Consider the following 19,224-nt stretch of genomic DNA (forward strand, 5'->3'; position numbering starts at 1 on the left):
CCTGGGTACTTGCTCCTGATCTAACGACAATGGGAAGGGTCTGCATGTTGCTGACATTAGCCGGGGTGAGTGGTTATCAGGGTTTGGATGATGCCTGTCATGATCGAACAGTCCATTGCTAGTAGGTGGATAATATTCACTTGAAAGGACATATAGTGTCTTTCAGGGCCGTGGAAGATCCCAGAGCACTTTATAATCAAGTACTTTTGAAGTGTAGTCACATGGACTGTAGCCATGACCTTCTCGAGGGCAATTAGGGATGACCAATAAATGCTGGCCTAGCCAGCGATGCCCCATCCCATAAATGAATAACAAAAAAACTCACTTAAGGATTGTGGCAACTAATTTACACAGCAAGGTACCACAACCATCTATGAGGTAGAGGGACAAATAATGTGTTTTTATTTGGCATTTTATTGCCCTTCCCTAATTGCCCTTGAAGGTGGTGATGAGCTGCCTCCTTGGACCACTGCAGTCCAGGTGGCATAAGTACACCCAAAGTGCTTTTAGGAAGAGTGTTCTTGGATTTTGACCCAGCGCGAAAAAGAAAGTAAATCCTGCAATTAGAGGATAAGTGGATCATGAAAGGTGCTATCTACATCCTGGAGGTTACCATTGACCAGAAACTGAACTGGACTAGCCATTTAAATACTGTGGCTACAAGAGCAGGTCAGAGGTTAGGAATCCTGTGGCGATTAACTCATCTCCTGACTCCCCAAACCCTGTCCACCATTTACAAGGTACAAGTCGGGAGTGTGAAGGCATACTGTCCACTTGCCTGGGTGCGTGCAGCTCCAACAGCACTCAAGAAGCTTGACACCATCCAAAAAAAAGCAGCCCACTTGATTGGCACCCCATCCACAAACATTCGCTCCCTCCACCACTGACGCACAAGCAGCATCTACAAGATGCACTGCAGGAACTCACTAAGCCCCCTTAGACAGCACCTTCCAAACCCACTACCACTACCATTTAGAAGGACAAGGGCAGCAGACACATAGGAACACCATCACTTGCAAGTTCCCTTCCAAGCCACTCGCCATCCTGACTTGGAAATATATCGCTGTTCCTTCACTGTCACTGGGTGAAAACCTGGAATTCCCTCCCTACCGGCACTGTGGGTGTACATATGCCACATGGAGGCAGCTCACCACCACCTCCACCACCACCTCAAAGGGTAATTATAGATAAGCAATAAATGCTAGCTTAGCCAGCAACTCCCACATCCCGTGAATGAATTTTTAAAAAATGACTGGGATCAAAGTGCTTTACAGCTAATACAGCACTCACTGGTGAATTGTAGGAAACGGTGAAAGAACGTGCATCCAGATGGAGGGGGCTCTGTTAATTAATGATGGTATGAGCACAATAGTAGGGGATGGCCTAAGTTTGGGAAACCAGGGTGTAAAAATCATTTGGGTAGAGATGAGAAATGATAAAGGCAAGAAGTCACTTGTGGGAGTGGTGTACAGGCCCCCTAACCGTACAGTTAGTAGTACGGGGTATAAAGGAAGAAGTAATGGGAAATTGTCAGAAAGGTATTGCAATAATCATGGAGGATTTTAATCTGCATATGGACTGGGAAAATCAGATGGGCAAAGGCAGAGTAGATGAAGAATTAATGGAATGTGTTTGGGATAGTTTCAGGATTTTGTGTAATGAGATGGCATTAATTAATGATCTCATAGTAAAGGATCCTTTAGGGAAGAGTGATCATACCATGCCTGAATTTCAAGTTCAGTTTGAGAGTGAGAAACTTGAGTCCCACACTAGTGAGCTTGTGTTAAACAAAGGTAACTACATAGGCACGAGGGCAGATTTGGACCTAGTGGACTGGGCGGGAAGATTACAAGGTAGGACAGTTGATGAACAGTGGCAGATATTTAAGGAGATATTCAATTCCTCCCAAGTAAAATATATTCCAAAGAGGAAGAAAGATGGTAAAAGGGGGAAAAAGCATCCATGGCTAAGCAAGGAAGTTAAAGGTAACATAAAGGCAAAAACTAAGGCATACCAAATTTCAAAGGTTAGTGGCAGGCTGGAAGATTGGGAAACTTTTAAAGATCAACAAAGGGTTACTAAAAAAATAATAAAAAAGCAAAGGTAAATTATGAAAGAAAACTAGAGCAAAATGTAAAAACATAGTAAAAGCTTCTACAAGTATATAAAAGGAAAGAGTAGCTAAAGTGAGGATGAGACTGGGGAGTTAATAGTGGGGAACGCAGAAATGACAGAGACACTTAATCAATATTTTGCCTCAGTTTTCACGGTGGAGGACGCTAGTACCACCACAATAGTAAAAGGTAGTGCAGAGGGTATAGAGAAGGAGGAACTTAGAACAATCGCCATCACTAGAGAAAAAGTACTGAGCAAACTATTGGGATTAAAGGATGACAAATCCCCAGGACCTGATGGCTTACATCCCAGGGCCTTAAAGGAAGTGGCAGCGGAGATAGTGGATGCATTGGCTATAATCCAAAATTCCCTGGATTCTGGAAAGGTTCCAGTGGATTGGAAAAATACTAATATAACGCCCTTATTCAAAAAGCCGGGGGGAGGCAGAAAGTAGGAACCTATAGACCAGTTAGTTTAACATCTGTTGTTGGGAAATTGTTGGAATCTATTATTAAAGAAGTAGTAATGGGGCATTTGGAAAGTCAAAATGCAATCCATCAGAGTCAGCATGGTTTTATGAAGTGTAAATCGTGTTTGACTAATTTGGTAGAGTTCTTTGAAGACGTGACAAGCAAAGTGGATAATGGGGATCCTGTAGATGTAGCGTATCTGGACTTCCAGAAGGCCTTTGGTAAGGTGCCGCACAAAAGATTAATATACGAGATAAGATCACAAGGAGTTAGGGGTAATATATTAACTAGGATAGAGGATTGGCTAACCAACAGAAAGCAGAAAGTCAGGATAAATGGGTCTTTTTCTGGAAGGCAAGTTGTAACTAGTGGGGTGCCACATGGTTCTGTCCTTGGGCCCCAACTATTTACAATCTATATTAATGACTTGGATTCAGGGGTAGAAGGTACTATAGCTAAATTTGCAGGTGACACCAATATAGGTGGGAAAGTAAGTTGCAATGAAGAAATACATTTACAAATGGATATGGACAGGTTAGGTGAATGGGCCAAAATTTGGCAGATAGAGTTTAACGTGGATAAGTGTGAGGTTATCCATTTTGGTCAGAAGAATAAAAAGGCGACTTATTATTTTAAATGGAGAGAAACTTCAGAATGCTTCAGTGCAGAGGGATCTGGGTGTCCTCATGCATGAATCGCTGAAAGCTAGTATGCAGGTAATAAGGAAGGCAAATGGAATTTTGGCATTTATTGCTAAAGGAATAGAGTATAAAAATAGGGAAGTGTTGTTGCAACTATACAAGACATTGGTGAGAACGCACCTGGAGTACTGTGCACAGTTTTGGTCCCCTTACTTGAGGAAGGATGTAGTTGCATTGGAGGCGGTTCAGAGGAGGTTCACTAGATTGATTCCAGAGATGTGGGGCTTGTCTTATGAGGAGAGATTGAGCAGTTTTAGGCCTATACTCGCTAGAGTTTAGAAGGATGAGAGGAGATCTAATTGAGGTATATAAGATGCTAAAGGGGATAGACAAAGTAGACATGGAGTGGATGTTTCCCCTTGTGGGGCATTCTAGAATGAGAGGCCATAGTTTTAATCTAAGGGGTGGTAGATTTAAATCAGAGATGAGGAGGAATTAGTTTTATCAAAGGGTTGTGAATCTGTGGAATTCACTACCTCAGAGTGCAGTGGATGCCGGGACGCTGAATAAATTTAAGGAGGAGATATAGACAGATTTTTAATTAGTAATGGGTTGAAAGGTTATGGGGAGAGGGCGGGAAATTGGAGTTGAGGCCAAAATGAAATCAACCATGATCGTATTGAATGGCGGGGCAGGCTTGAGGGGCTGAATTGCCTACTCCTCCTAGTTCTTATGTTCTTAGAATAGCACATTCTGACACAACCAGAGAGCTTGTTATACTGGACCTGATATTGTGCAACGAGATTGAGGTCATTAATTAATCCTTACTGAAGGTGCCCCTAGGTACCAGCGATCATAATATGATCGAATTTTATATTCTGTTTGAGGGAGAGAAGAGTGGGTCCAAGATTACTATTTTAAACTTAAATAAGGGCAATTACGAGGGCATGAAAGCACAGCTAGCTAAAGTGAACTGGCAAATTAGGTTAAGGTATAGGTCAATAGAGATGCTGTGGCGGAAATTTAAAGGGATATTTCAGAATACTCATAATAGATACATTCCAACAAGAGAGAAATCCCAAGGGGAGGGCCCACCATTCATGGTTAACGGAAAAGATTAAAGATAATATCAAACTTAAAGAAAAAGCATATAATTGTGCAAAGAAGGGTGGCAGGTCAGAAGAATAGACAGAATATTAAAAACAGCAAAGAATGACCAATAAAGTAATAAGGAAGGAAAAATTAGCGTGCAAGAGAAAGCTAGCTAGAAGTATAAAGTCAGTAAGAGTTTCTATAGGTATTTTAAAAAAAACGTTAAAGTGAGCGATGGTCCTATAGGAAGTGAGTCTGAGGAATTAATAATGGAAAATAAAGAGATGGCAGATGAATTGAACTGGTATTTTGCATTGGTCTTCACTATGGAGGACACAGGTAATATCCAGAAATAGCTGTAAATCAGGAAATGGAAAGGAGGGAGGAACTCGGGGAAAATTACAAATATCAAGGAAGTGGTTCTGAGAAAATTGTTGGAGCTGAGGGCTGTCAAGCCCTCAAGTCCTTATGGACTTCATCCTACGGTCTCAAAAGAAGTGGCTAGTGAGATAGTTGATGCGTTGGTTTTAATTTTCCAAAATTCCCTAGATTCAGGGAAGGTTCTATTAGATTGGAACAGAACAAATGTAACTCCTTTATTCAAAAAGGGAGGCTACAAACAGGCCAGTTAGCTTAACATCTGTCATAAGGAAAATGTTAGAAGCTACTATTAAAGAAACTATAGCAGAGCACTTGGATAAGTTCAAGGTAATCAGGCAGAGTCAACATGGTTTTGTGAAAAGAAAATCATATTTAACCAATTTATTGAAGCACTTTGAAGAAGTAACATGTGTTGTGGATAAAAGGGTGGATATACTGTACTTAGATTTCCAGAAGGTATTTGATAAGGTACCCCATCAAAGGTTATTGTGTAAAATAAAAGCTCATGGTGTAGTGGGGGTAACATATTGGCATGGATAGAAGATTGGCCAGCTAACAGGAAACAGGATAGCCATAAATGGGTCTTTTTCTGGTTGGCAAGGTGTAACGAGTGGTGTGCCACAGGGATCAGTGCTGGGGGGGCTCAATCTTTTACAATTTATATAAATGACTTGGATGAAGGGACTGAAAGTATGCTTGCTAAATTTGCTGATGACACTAAGATAGGTAGGATAGTAAGATGTGAAGAAGACAAGCAGGCTACAAAGATATAGAGAGAGGCTAAGTGAGTGTGCAAAGACCTGGCAAATGTGACAGGAAAAATAAAAAAGCATATTATCTAAGTGGTGAGAAATTGCAGAGCTCTGAGATGAAGAGGGATCTAGGTGTCCTAGTGCATGAATCACAAAAGGCTACATAGCGAATAGAATGTTATCATTTATTGGAGGGGGAATTGAATACATAAGTAGGGAGGCTATACTTCATTTGTACAGGGCACTGGTGGGACCACATCTGCAGTATTGGTCTCATTATATAAGTAAAAATGTAAATGTGTTAGAAGCAACTCAAAGAAGGTTTACTAGACTAAGAACAGGAATGGGAAGGTTGTCTTATGATGAAAGGTTGGACAGGCTAAGCATGTATCTGCTGGAGTTTAGAAGAGTAAGACTTGATTGAAACCTATAAAATCCCGAGGGGGTCTTGACAGGGTAGATGTGGAGAGGGTGTTTCCTCTTATGGGAGAATCTAGTACTAGGGGGCCACTGTTTAAAAATAAGACATTATTTTGAGACAGATGAGAATTTTTTTTTCTGAGGATCATGAGTCTTTGGAACTCTTCCTCAAAAGGCGGTGGAAGCAGCGTCTTTGAATACTTTTAAGGTAGAGATAGATTCTTGATAAGCAAGGGGGTTATTGGGGGTAGGCGAGAATGTGGAGTTGAGGTTATAATCAGATTGGCCATCTTATTGAATGGCAGAGCAGGCTTGATGGGCCAAGTGGGCTTGAATTTGTATTTTTTTTGTTATTCGTTCCTGGGATGTGGCTGTCGCTAGGTAGGCCAGTATTTATTGCCCATCCCTAATTCCCCTTGTTCAGACTGCATTGCTGTGGGTCTGGAGTCACATGTAGACCAGGTAGGGATGGCAGATTTCCTAAAGGACAAAAGACAGATGGGTTTTTACAACAATTGCCAATGGTTTTGTGGTCATCGTCAGACTTGTAATTCCAGATTATTGAATTCAAATTTCACCATCTGCCATGGTGGGATTCGAACCCAGGTCCCCAGAACATTACCCTGAGTCTCTGGAATACCAGTCCAGTGACACTACCACTGTGCCACCGCCTCCCCATGAGTATTTGTTTGTTTGTATGCATCTGCTGCCCTTGTCCTTCTAGGTTATAGAGGTCACAGGTTTGGAAAGTGCTGTCAAAGGTGGCTTGGTGTGCTGCTGCAGTGCATCTTGTAGTGGGTGCAGATTGCTGCCACTATGCGTCAGTGGCGGATGGAGTGCCAAACGAGTGGGCTGCTTTGTCCTGGAAGGTGTCAAACTTCTTGAGTGTTGTTGGATTTGCACTCATCCAGGCAAGTGGGGAGTATTCCATCACGTTCCTGACTTGTGCCTTGTAGATGGTGGATAGGCTTTGGGGAGTCAGGAGGTGAGTTGCTCACCGCAGGATTCACAGCCTCTGACCTGCTCTTGTAACCAGAATGTTTATATGGCCACCCCATCTGACATCTCACATCAGCTTCACTCACCCAAAACTCAGCTGCCAATATCCTTACTTGCTCCAAGTTCAACCATCATCCCCTGTGCTCGCTGACCTACATTACCTCCCAGTCCAGTAATGCCTCAGTGTTGAAATTCTCATCCTCGTGTTCAAATCCCTCCAAGGACGAGACCCTTCTTATCGCTAATATTCTCCTGTCCCTACACCCTCGAGACCTCTGAGCATCTCCAATTCTCGCCTCTTGCTCATCCCTGATTTTAATCACTTCACCAGTGGTGGCTGTGCCTTCAGGTGCCTGGGCCCTAAGCTCTGGAATTGCCTCCCTAAACCTCTACCTAACTTTCCTCCTTTAAAACATTCCTTAAAACCTACCTCTTTTGTTCACCTAATATTTCCTTACGTTGCTCAGTGTCAAATTTTGTTTGATAAAACTCAAATGTTATGCCTTGGAAGATTATCTTAAAGTCAACTTTAAATGCACGTTGTTGAACCTTATTGGTGGGGGTGGTAGAGTCTGAGATTTTCTTTGAGTTCAGTTCCAGTTCAGTCAGAACTATATGTTGGCTGCCCCATGGCTAACTGGCTGTTACCAACGTAGACAGCCAGTTTCCTGAGATTTCAATGGGGTCCGTCGATATGATCATATGGGTCTTTTAGCCAGGAACTAGTCTTGAAATTGTACAGGTTGTCCACCTCCAAATTGAAGGACCCCTTTCAGTTAAAGGTTGGGTTTGACACAGGGGGTTTGTACCTCAGTAACTATTCATTCTCTCTTTTTGTGTGTTTGCCAGGATGCTTTATTACTATGTGGAGCGAAAGCGGAAGGAAAATTCTGGAGCCCAGCTCCATGTGACCTATCTCGTGTCTGGGAAAGCAGTTGAAAATGGGACTTCGGTACGTCTGCCACTCCGTGTCCAGAGCATCAGTGATAGTAGCAATCTCTGTCATAGATTAGGAATTGTCAGACCCACTTCCTCACATTCTCCCACTTTCTATCATGAAATGTCCTAGAACAAACAGGTCATTCAGCCCAACAAGCCTGTGACAGGATGTGGTGACAAAGCAATCCACGTGATTGGCACCACATCCACAAACACTCCCTCCACCACTGACGCACAGTAGCAGCAGTGTGTACCATTTACAAGATGCACTGCAGGAACTCACCAAGGCATCTTTGACAGCACCTTCCAAATCCACGACCACTACCATCTAGTAGGACAAGGGCAGCAGGTAGATGGGAACAGCACCAGCTGGAAGTTCCCCTCCAAGTCACTTACCATCCTGACTTGGAAATATATCTGTTCCTTCACTATTGCTGGGTCAAAATCCTGGAACTCCCTCCTTAACAGCACTGTGGGTGTGCATACACCACATGGACTGCAGCAGTTCAAGAAGGCAGCTCACCACCACCTTCTCAAGGGCAACTAGGGATGGGCAATAAATGCTGGCCCAGCCAGCGAAGCCCACATCTCATGACTGAATTTTTAAAAAAGTTCCACTCGCTCCTCAAACCCTTTTAGACTGGGAGGAGTCTTATCCTACTCTCTTGCTCACTCCTTGTACCCTTTAATAAGATCATAAGAAATAGGAGTAGACCATTCAGACCATTGAACTTGTTCCGCAATTCAATAAGATCATGGCTGATCTGATTGTGGCCTTATCTCCACTTTCCTCCATGACTCCTATAATCTTTGACTCCCTCATCAATCAAAAATCTGTCTAATTCAGCTTTGAATATATTCAGTGACCCACCCTCCACTGCTGTCTAAGGAAGAGAATTCCAAAAACTAATGACCCTCCGAGAGAAGAAATTTCTCCTCATCTCCATCTTGAATGGGAGACCCTGTAGTCCCCTTGTTTCAGATTCCCCACGAGGGGAAACGTCCTCTCAGCAAAGACCCTGTCAAGCTCCCTCAAAATCTTGTGTTTCAATAAGATCGCCTCTCATTTTCCTAAATCCCTATGAATATAGGTCCAACCTTTCCTCAAGACAACTGCTTCTGCCCAAGAATCAGCCCCTCATTGTTAACCAATTATTTAATTCCCTTCGCAATAATTTCTTGATTTTACATCAACTTATTTTATCCACTTCTCTTACTTCCAAATACACTCCCATGTTAGCTAAGTGGGTACATGTATCTCAAGTGTGGTGCTCAGTTGCACAGATCTGGAAAGTCCAGTTTCCAGCATAGCTCTGCACTGAATTAGCTGAACTCAGCCAGGACAGATTTGAATGCCATAGTTGGGCTCAGTACCGCTGGGAAAAGTTTGGTTCCTGGTCACTCTCCAGCAACACCCGCTAGGAAAACAGGCATACTTAGCTGGCAAAGGATGAAATCGGCATCATGTCATCGAAAAGGCTTTGTTAAGCAGGGTTGGTTGTCTGGGGCAATATGCCAAGAAATGGCCTGCTGGCTGTGGCATTCTCAGTTAGGGTGGTTGCGGAATGTTAGGGGATGTGAATGTGCTGACTTGCCTGCTGCTCATTAACTATGGTGCTCTTTTGTTCCAGTGTCACAAGGTAGCAGTGGTGAGGGAGGATCAGCTGGAAGGTAAGAGCAGACATCTGCAGTTGATTCAAATCATCTATGTCTGTGTACTGCTCAAGTCTTTGGCTGGTGTATGCTGAGGTGGGCAACGTCTGCCTTTTGTGGCCACTGACTCCTGACATTGTCTGTGGAGCTTGAACCACTTGTGTTTGGATGAGAGCCTTTTGTGGAAAGATCAGAGAAATTAGATTGTTCTCTTGAGAGCAGAGAAAGCTAAGGGGAGATTTCACCCATCAGCCCCGTGCTCGCAGACCTACATCGACTTCTGGTTATGCGATGCTCTAATTTTTAAAATTCACATCTTTGTTTTCAAAGTCCTCCCTCTTTCTGTAATCTCCTCCAGCCCTACATTCCTCTGCATCTCTTCACTCTTCTAATTCTGGCCTCTTGCACATCCCTGAATTTAATTGCTCCACCATTGGCAGCTGCCAGGGCCCTGAGGTCTGGAATTCCTTATTCTCTATCTCTCTGTCCACGTTTAAGATGCTCTTTGAAACTTCTACCTCTTTGACCAAGCTTTTGGCCATTCGTCATAATATCTCCTTATGTGGCTTGGTGTCAATATTCTTTTGAGATAAATGACTTGGATGTTGAAATGATACCAAATCTGGAGTGTGACAGGGACAGTGAGGATGATACCAATCGACTGCACCAGCACATAGGCTACCAGAATGGGCAGACAAGGGGCAGATGGAATCTAAAACAGAGAGGTGTGAGGGGTACATTTTTGGCAGAAGGGATAGAGAGAAGCAATATAGACTTAATGGCACAACTCTAAAGAGTGTGCAGGAACAGAGGGACCTGGTGTGGTGCATGTTTATAATTTTTGAAGTCAGCAGGATCTATTGAGGGAGTAGATAGCAAAGCATATGGGATCTTGGGATTTATAAATTGAGGTATTGAGTACAAAAGCAGGGAAGTTTTGCTGACTTTTTTTATTACGCTCTGGTCAGGTCCCAATAGAATATTGCACTGAGTTCTGGTCACTGTACTTTAGGAAGCATGTGAGGGTCCAGGGGAGATTTACCAGATTGCTTCCAAGGATGGGGGATTTTAGCTTCAAGGTTAAGTTGGAGAAGCTGGGGTTGTTTTCTTTGGAGCAAAGGAGGTTGAGGGCAGATTTGATAGAGGTATACAAGTTTGTGACAGGTTTAGATAAGGTAAAGAAAAGCTGTTAATTAGCTGATGGTACAAGGACCAGGGGACACAGATTGAAGGTTTTGGACAAGAGATGCAGGGGGGATGTGAGGAAGAACTTTTTTATGCAGCAAGTGGTAATGACCTGGAACTCGCTGCATACGGGGGTGGTGGATGCAGAGGTGATCAATAATTTAGAAAGGAAATTGGATGGGCACTACACAGAAATAAATTTGCAGGGCTACAGGGATAGAGCACAAGAATGGGACAGACTGGATTGCTCCATGGAGAGCCAGCATGGAGTCGATCGGCTGTATGGCCTCCCTCTGTGTGCCGTAATGACTTCAGGATTAATGCTCCTGGGAAGTGCCTTGGGCCGTTTCACTGCATTAAAATGTAAATTCAATGCAAATGCAAGTTATACTTCATAGAGGCGTTCAAAATCATGAAGTGTTTTTATAGAGTAAATAAGGAAAAACTGTTTCCAATGGTAGGAGGACTAAAGAATAAAGAGAGTTGAGAATCTTTTTATTGCAGAATTGGTGGAAGCAGATTCAAGAGTAACTTTTAAAAGGAAATTGGATAAATACTTGAAAGGGAAAATTTGCTGATCTATTGGAAAAGAGTAGGATTGGAACTATTTGGATAGCTCTTTCAAAGAGCTTGCACAGGCTCAATTTGCTGAATGGCTTCTTCCTGTGCTGTAGGATTCTATGATTCATCACTGCTAAGTAGTGCTTGATTAGCTGCAGCGCTGGAGGTGCCCTGCGGAACCAGGTTGAGATGTTCACAATGGGTGTTTCCAAGGCAGCGTGGTGAAGCCTGCGATTATTTACTAGTGTCAGAATGAGGGGTTAGCCATTAAGGACGGAGATGAGGAGAAATTTCTTCAGAATTCTCTACACCCGAGGGATGTAGATGCTCAGTTGTAGAGTATATTCAAAACTGAGATTGATAGATCTTTGTACACTATGAAATGTAGAGATATGGGGATAGGGCAAGAAAGTGGAGTTGAGGTAGAAGTTCAGCTGTGATCTTATTGAATGGCAAAGCAGGTTCAGAGGGGGGGTCTGGCCTGCTCACAATCCTCTTCTATTTTTCTTCTATTAAAACTGTGGAGACGGCTGGCTCAGAGGAGAGATTATTCGTGGAGTTTAAGGTATTAGATTTGTTGAATCCTGATAATGTTTGCGATTGGCACAGGCTCTAGGACCAAGGCACATGGGCTCAAACATATCAGGAAAGTTGGTTGGGACTTAACTGTTTAATACTGAAGGTGAGTAATGGACTCCCCATAGGATGCAGAGTGAGTGGCAAAATTCAAGAGAGGATTAGATGGATATTTGAGGGAGCGGTTGATTGAGAAACTTGCTAGATGGACAGCAGACTATTGTACTTGCCTCTCTTGGACATCTGGGAATCAGTCACTTGCTCTTGCAGGTGTCTGGGAGATTGTATAACTTCTGAAAATGTTCAGTTAGCTTTTATTTTATGCAAAAAATACAATTATTGGAACAGGCTTGCGGGCCTGAATGGCCCACCCCTGTTGCAATGAGTTTTGCAGAGCAGAAGATATTGGGTTTGCAAACAGCAGTTGCTTGATAGTACAGAACTTGAATATTGCTGAAATAAGAGATATGTCGCTGAAGTTTTTTGTCATATACTCATCAGGAGAAACTTGCAAATGGGCTAAAGATCACCACTTTCAAACCTGAAAAGTACCCAGTCTACTTCTGACTACCCTGGAAAGGCAAAATATCTCAAAATTTTGAACAACAAATTGAGCAAGCCATTTCACGCTGCTACTATTCAGTGGCTATGCAAATTGTACTTTCTGCTAACTGGATGCTACCGTCAGTCCAAAAAGACATTCTGCCTACTACACAGTTGAGCAGCATTGTGTATGAATTTCTGTGCCAGTGTGATACCAGGTACCTGGGCCGTATGTTCTAAAGTTCAAATCAAACAACATGTTCCTTCGGTTGTTCATAATAGGCAGAGTACAGACTGTACAGACTCTGAGAAACTTATCAGCCATGATTGAATGGTGGAGCAGACTTGATGGGCCGAATGGCCTAATTTCTGCTCCTATGTCTTATGGTTTTATGTAGTCAACCAGCCGGAGCTTACAAAACCCAAAAAAATGCATCTACTGTTAGATGTGATTCTGTGATTGGGCAGCATTTGCTGAACAATCCTGAGTGCGCTATTAGCTACATTAACAACCAATTTAAGATAATCAATTGAGCTCATAGTTTGGCTCATTTAAGCTTGCTACAAGAGACACACACTCATTCATAGAGACCCATTCTCTGCAAACAAAAGGAATATATTCAAGCCTTGTACCTTTTTTGAATTACCATGGAGCTTGGGATCCTATAGTTCCCTGTTGCTTTCTCCATGGCAATGCCTTGGCCAACCATCATTGACTTGCCAACCAATCGGCACCTTTTTCTCATGTAGTATTGTTGTGATTGTTTCAAATTTGGCATTCTTGCATTTGTCCTGATGCCTGATGAGTGCAAGATGAAAAACGTCGGCAACATATCTCTTTCCAGCAATATATATAAGCTTCGATTCCTGGCTATGCTGTGTGTTCACCTGTGGCTATTCAGTAGTTGGATTAGTAAGAGGCGGTGGAGGCAGGAGCCAAAATCAGTCCAGGTTCTCACTCCTTATTGCTATTCAGTATGCTCCTGCTAGAAAGAGTGTGAATGTTAGCAACATAGGAGTAGGCCATTTGGCCCTTCGAGCCTGCTGCACCATTCAGTAAGATCATGGCAAATCTGGTTGCGGTTTCAGCTGCACTTTCCTGTCTGCCCCCCCATAACCTTTACACCCTTGCCTGAGGTTCATCAAGCATGGGAACCAGGCTGAGCTATACCGGGCCTGAATACACTGTCAACACTGTTCAGAATGATGAGGTAGCAAGGGACTGTGGCTTCAGGGGAGATAGAGATGTCAATGTAAATAAATTCTTACAAGCCAGATACTCGTGGTGTTACATTCTCTGAATGTTCATGTATTCACAGCACTGAAGCTGAAAATGTTGGTGACGGCCAGTGTCCACGTTTACAGCATTCAGAAGGCAATGTTGAAGGATAGTAGCCCCCTCTTCAACACCGATTACGAAGCAATCAAGGAAAACCTGCAAAACAGTAACAAGTAAGTAACATGACTGCTTACACAACAGGTTTACAGTGGGTTTCACAGCTTCAAACTAGCTGCTGGAGGAAGCTATTCAAGCGCAAGTATAACTTACAATAGGGAAACAGGCCACTCGGCCCAACTTGGTCCATGGTGGTTTTTATGCTCCAGGTGAGCCTCCTCCCACCCCTCTCTCTCACCCTATCAACATATTCCTCTATTTCTTTCTCTCTTCTATATATGAATAGCAAGTTTCACATTCTCACCACTCTCTGGGTAAATAGGTTTTTTTAAATTATTCGTTTATGGGATGTGGACATCGCTGACTAGGCCAGCATTTATTGCCCATCCCCTAATTGCCCTTGAGAAGGCGGTGGCGAGCTGCCTTCTTGAACCACTGCAGTCCATGAGATGTAGGTACACCCACAGTGCTGCTAGGGAGGGAGTTCCAGGACTTTGACCCAGCGCCAGTGAAGGAACGGTGATATATTTCCAAGTCAGGTTGGTGAGTGGCTTGGAGGGGAACTTCCAGGTGTTCCCATGCATTTGCTATCCTTGACCTTCTAGGTGATAGAGGTCACGGGTTTGAAAGGTGCTGTCTAAGGAGTCTTTGTGAGTTCCTGCAGTGCATCTTGTAGATGATACACACTGCTGCCACCGTGTGTCGGTGGTGAAGGGAGTGAATGTATATTATGATGGATGGGGTGCCAATTATGCTGGCTGCTTTGTTCTGCATGGTGTCCTGCTTCTTGAGTGTTTTTGGAGCTGTACTCATACAAGCAAGTGGAGAATATTCTATCACAATCCTGACTTGTCCCTTGTCAATGGTGGACAGGCTTTGGGGAATCAGGAGGTCAGTTACTGCCTGAAGAATTCCCAGCCTCTGACCTGCTCTTGTAGCCACAGTATTTATATAGCTGATCCAGTTCCATTTTTGGTCAATGGTAAACCCCCCAGAATGTTGATAGTGGGGGATTCAGTGATGGTAATGCCATTGAATGTCATGGGGAGATGGTTGAATTCTCTCTTGTTGGAGATGGTCATTGTCTGGCACTTATATGGCATGAATGTTACTTGCCACTTATCAGCCCAAGCCTGAATGCTGTCCAAGTCTTGCTGCAAATAGACACGGACTTCTTCAGTATCTGAGGAGTCGCGAATGGTGCTGAACATTGTGTAACCATCAGCGAACATCCCCATTTATGACCTTATGATGGAAGGAAGGTCATTGATGAGCAGCCGAAGATGATTGGGCCTAGGCCACTCTCTTGAGGAACTCCTGCAGTGATTCCTGGATTTGAGATGATTGACCTCCAACAACCACAACCATATTCCTTTGTGCTAGGTATGACTCTAACCAGTGGCGAGTTTTCCCCTGATTCCCATTGACTTCAGCTTTGCTAGGGCTCCCTAATGCTACATTCTGTCAAATGCTACCTTAATGTCAAGGGCTGTCACTTTGACCTGATGTCTGGAGTTCAGCTCTTTTGTCCATGTTTGGACCAACACTTTACTGAAGTCAGGGGCTGAGCGGCCCTGGCAGTACCCAAACTGAGCGTCAGTGAGCAGGTTACTGTTGAGTAAGTGTCGCTTGATAGCACTGTTGACATCTTCCATCATTTTATTGATGATCGAGTGTAGACTGATGGGGCAGTTATTGGCCGGGTTGGATTTGTCCTGCTTTTGTACAGGATATACCTGGGCAATTTTCTACATTGCTGGCTAGATGCCAGTGTTGTAGCTGCACTGGAACGGCTTGGCTAGGGGTGCAGCAAGCTCTGGAGCACAAGTCCTCAGTACTGTTGCTGGAATGTTGTCAGTGCCCATAGCCTTTGCAGTATCCAGTGCCTTCAGCCGTTTCTTGATAACATGTGGAGTGAATCGAATTGGTTGAAGACTGGCATCTGTGCATGCCCTAAATTTTCTATTTGATCAATTACTGACTATCTTAGTGACTATATCTATGGCCCCTACTTTTGTACTGTCCCACAGGAAGCATCATCTCCATGTTTGCCAATCAAACATCTTCATAATTGTAATCAACAACAACTTATTTAGCACCTTTAACGTAATTAAACATCCCAAGGTATTTCACAGAAGCATTATAAATCATTGCATGACACCAAGCCACATAAGGAGCTGTTACATCAGATGACCAAAAGTTTGGTCGAAGTGGTCGGTTTTAAGAAGTGTCTTAAAGGAGGTAAGTGGGGTAGAGAGGTGAAGAGTTGTAGGGAAGGATTTGACGTACTTGGGGCCCAGGCATCTGAAGGTACATCTGCCAGTGGTGGAGCAATTATCATTGGAAATGCAGAAGAGGAGTCCAGAGATCTCGGAGGGTTGGAGAGATGAGGCCAAGGTGGTTTTTGAAAACAAGGATGAGAATTTTGTTAGGAGATAGAGACAGTTTAAGTTATATTGGTATTTGTAGCTGTTAGGAATGAGTTTTAGTTTTAAAGTTTAAGTTTGATTTGTATTTCTGTATTTGTGTGTTAAGAAAGGTCAAATGCCGTTTTAGTTTAACTTTAAAAAGGTGCATGCATTTCTAATGAGAGTTTTACAACTTAAGCTAAGTTAAGCAAACGAGTAGAAAAAAACAGTGCTGTTGCCTAGCCACAGGGGTCCAGAGAGGCAGGTCCCTTCCACAGACACACACACAAGAAGAGAAACAGCAGTTTGTTTTGGAAGCTGTTGGAGTTCAGCTGGTTTTGAAGATAGCTGCCAGGGAAGCAACCTTGAAGGGACAGATAGCCAGCCCCAAGATAAAATTGGTTGAAAGTAGCTCCCAGGAGAGACTGGAGCAAAGGGGACAAGTCCCAAGCTAAAGAAAAACCCAAAAAATTCAGGGGAGTGGAACAGGGAAAAGTCCCAAGCAGACCTTCTAGTCAAAGGTAGCACTGGAATCTGGGAATGGTTCTGTTAAGTGAAGTTAAGAGTGAGGGGCAGAAAGAAAGGCTCCAACCTACAGATTTAAAGAGACAAAAGGTGCAGAAAGCAGATTTAAAGTGAGAACAACTTGCAAGAGGCAAAAAAGTTCAAAGCGACCACTGAAGGTCTGTAACTCTTTGCTATGGGCATGTGAAGCATCGGTACTGTTGAGGGCTGAGTCGGTGAGAGAGGTGGGTGGAAGACAGCTTGAAGCATGAGGTGACCCAGGGAAGAGGAACATAAGGAGAGTTTGAAACCCTGGAGGTGAACCCTTACAGAAGGCGTCTGAGAGAAAGTCGGTTTGGGAGAAGATTCAAAGGTGAGGTCTTTGCGAGTGGAGATTGGAAACCCTCATGTGAAAGACGGAGTGCAGTGAGACCAGTTGGCTCATGGTGTGACAAGTGTCTGGGGGGAGTTGTGGAGAGACCCATAGCATTTGGTTCAGGCGTCATTTGATTCAGAGTGTTGGGTGTCTGACCACAGGGTGCCTATTGGTACATGGACTGTGCACATACTGTGAACATCAGAGTATAAGATAGCTTTTGTAACTTGTGTTATCCTTACAAATCTGTATATATCTGTAAAGGTATAGTTGTGGGCGAAGGACTATTGTTACACAGTTCATCTTTTCTTGTTTAATAAATGTTTTATTCTTTTGTTAAAAGTTCATCAGCTGACTCCTATGACTCTATTCAGTACTACTCTCCACGTATCCAAACAAACAAATAAAAGTTAGGATCTATCAAGCTGAGTTCCACTCTGGTATCAAGCTTGTCCAGGAGTAACCTAAACTGGGATTATAATTTTAAAATCAAGATGTTACTTGCCTGGGAGCCAATGAAGGTCAGCTAATGTCAGATAAGTGGTCTGATAACTCAGCAACAGTGGAGGAGTCGAGAGGTAGTGGTGAGGTCACCCATGGTCTTTCCCTCAGTAGAGAAATGAGGACTAATATCATAACCTCTCAGTTCTGGTATCATAATTGATTTTTTTTTTTGCACATTCTCTAGTGCCTCTCTGCTCTTTTTACATTCTCGGTAGGATTCATTGCCTTTGTGTGAGGTTGGGGTGGGGGGGAATCATTAAAGGACTATTGCTGAAAAGAGAGACATGTTGCCAGAGCTTTTTGCCTTGCACTCAGGACAAATGCAAGTATGACAAATTTCAAATGATCACAACAATTTATACCACAGGAGAAAATGGTGCTGAGTAGTTGGCAAGTCAACAGGGAACTATTCTCTATGACTCTGATTAAAGGATTGAAAATGTAAAAGACTGCTGAGAACTGTGGAGAGCAGAGTTTGACCTTGACTGAGGCCAGGTCACTCCTTTGCTGGCTTCAAGGCTCGCCAACATCAAGCTTGTTCTTGGTAAGTGCAAGGTCACAGCACAAAACTGCCCTAAATTGGCAGTCTTAATCCACGATGACACTTCTGCCAAATTCAAATACTAAACTGGAGCAGTGCAGATGTTCTACTGAACTTCAGGACATAGGAATGGGAGGAGGCCATTCAGCCCCTCTAGCCTGTTCAGCCATTTAATTAGGTCTTAGCTGATCTATATCTTAACTCCATCTACCCGCCTTGGTTTCTTGATACCCTTACCCAGCAAAAGCTGTTGAGGCATGTTGATTATTTGCAAAGTATAGAGACTTGTATTTTCCACTAGTGCGAACCGTATAGTGATGTCTAATTGGGTTCTGGCGGAAGGCATTAACTGGGACTTCACTTACACTCCTGTAGATGGGATCCCTTATATCCACCCCAAGAGGGCAAAAGGCTTAAATGTTTTATCTGTAAGTTGGCACTTAGTGTGTTGCTAGCACCACTGTATCACGAGTGTCAGCCTTGTTTTTGTGCTCAAGTCTCTGGAGTAGGACTCAAACCCACGACCTCTGACCCACCAAATGATGGCTAACATTTTAGACTTGTTAGAGATGTGGTGACTTTCTGAATCCCTGGAATAGATCACGCCCAGTTGCTAATTTTCCCATCACTTTGCCATGAGTACTGAGAAACTTTTTCTTTCTGATCGCAGATACAGTGCCATTCGATGTGAGGATGCTGTTTCTCGGTCAGCTGAGGAGTTGGCTCAGCTGCAGAAGTCGGTGCAGCAGCCCTCTCGGAGTTCAAGTGAGGCAACGAGCACCAGCAAGCCTATGGTGAATGGCAATGCACCCGTGGCTCCTAAGAATGTTCCGCCACAACCCAAGGGAATCATGGGGATGTTCTCCGCCAAACCCTCCGCCAAGTCGCAGGACAAAGAGGTGAAAGGGGAGCCAGACCTGGCAAAAGATGGGGAGAATGCTGTAAGTGTTTGACAGGATGGTGAGCTCAACCTCTGGGTCAAATTCAGCCAAGGCTTTGAGTGCTCACACATTCATTCTTGCAGTTGGATGTGAAAAAGCTGATTCAACGGGCATGTGGCAGCTGGAAAGTAGGTGTCAGTGGCAGAGGGGGTTGCAGGGGACACAAGTGAGTTAGCTGAAAGAATGGCCATCAAATGTGAAGTGGAGAGACCAGGGGAACCATTGCA

General features: G+C 43.6%; 1 protein-coding gene across 3 annotated transcripts in view; it reads left to right on the forward strand.

Annotated features, from left to right (window-relative positions):
- The window catches only part of pold3 (polymerase (DNA-directed), delta 3, accessory subunit), a 37,724-nt gene that overhangs the window by 5,184 nt on the left and 13,316 nt on the right, over nucleotides 1–19,224 (forward strand). For 2 of the 3 annotated variants that reach the window (XM_078544982.1, XM_078544983.1), the window contains exons 3-6: nucleotides 7,720–7,822; nucleotides 9,441–9,480; nucleotides 13,647–13,779; nucleotides 18,727–18,997. In XM_078544982.1, the coding sequence (XP_078401108.1) occupies nucleotides 7,720–7,822; nucleotides 9,441–9,480; nucleotides 13,647–13,779; nucleotides 18,727–18,997 (547 nt within the window). Of the gene's footprint in view, nucleotides 1–7,719; nucleotides 7,823–9,440; nucleotides 9,481–9,615; nucleotides 9,644–13,646; nucleotides 13,780–18,726; nucleotides 18,998–19,224 lie in introns of those variants that run through there. The other variant, XM_078544985.1, reaches the window with a different exon arrangement.

This window comes from Cetorhinus maximus, chromosome 7, assembly GCF_964194155.1.
Source record: "Cetorhinus maximus chromosome 7, sCetMax3.hap1.1, whole genome shotgun sequence".
Classification (NCBI taxonomy): domain Eukaryota; kingdom Metazoa; phylum Chordata; class Chondrichthyes; order Lamniformes; family Cetorhinidae; genus Cetorhinus; species Cetorhinus maximus.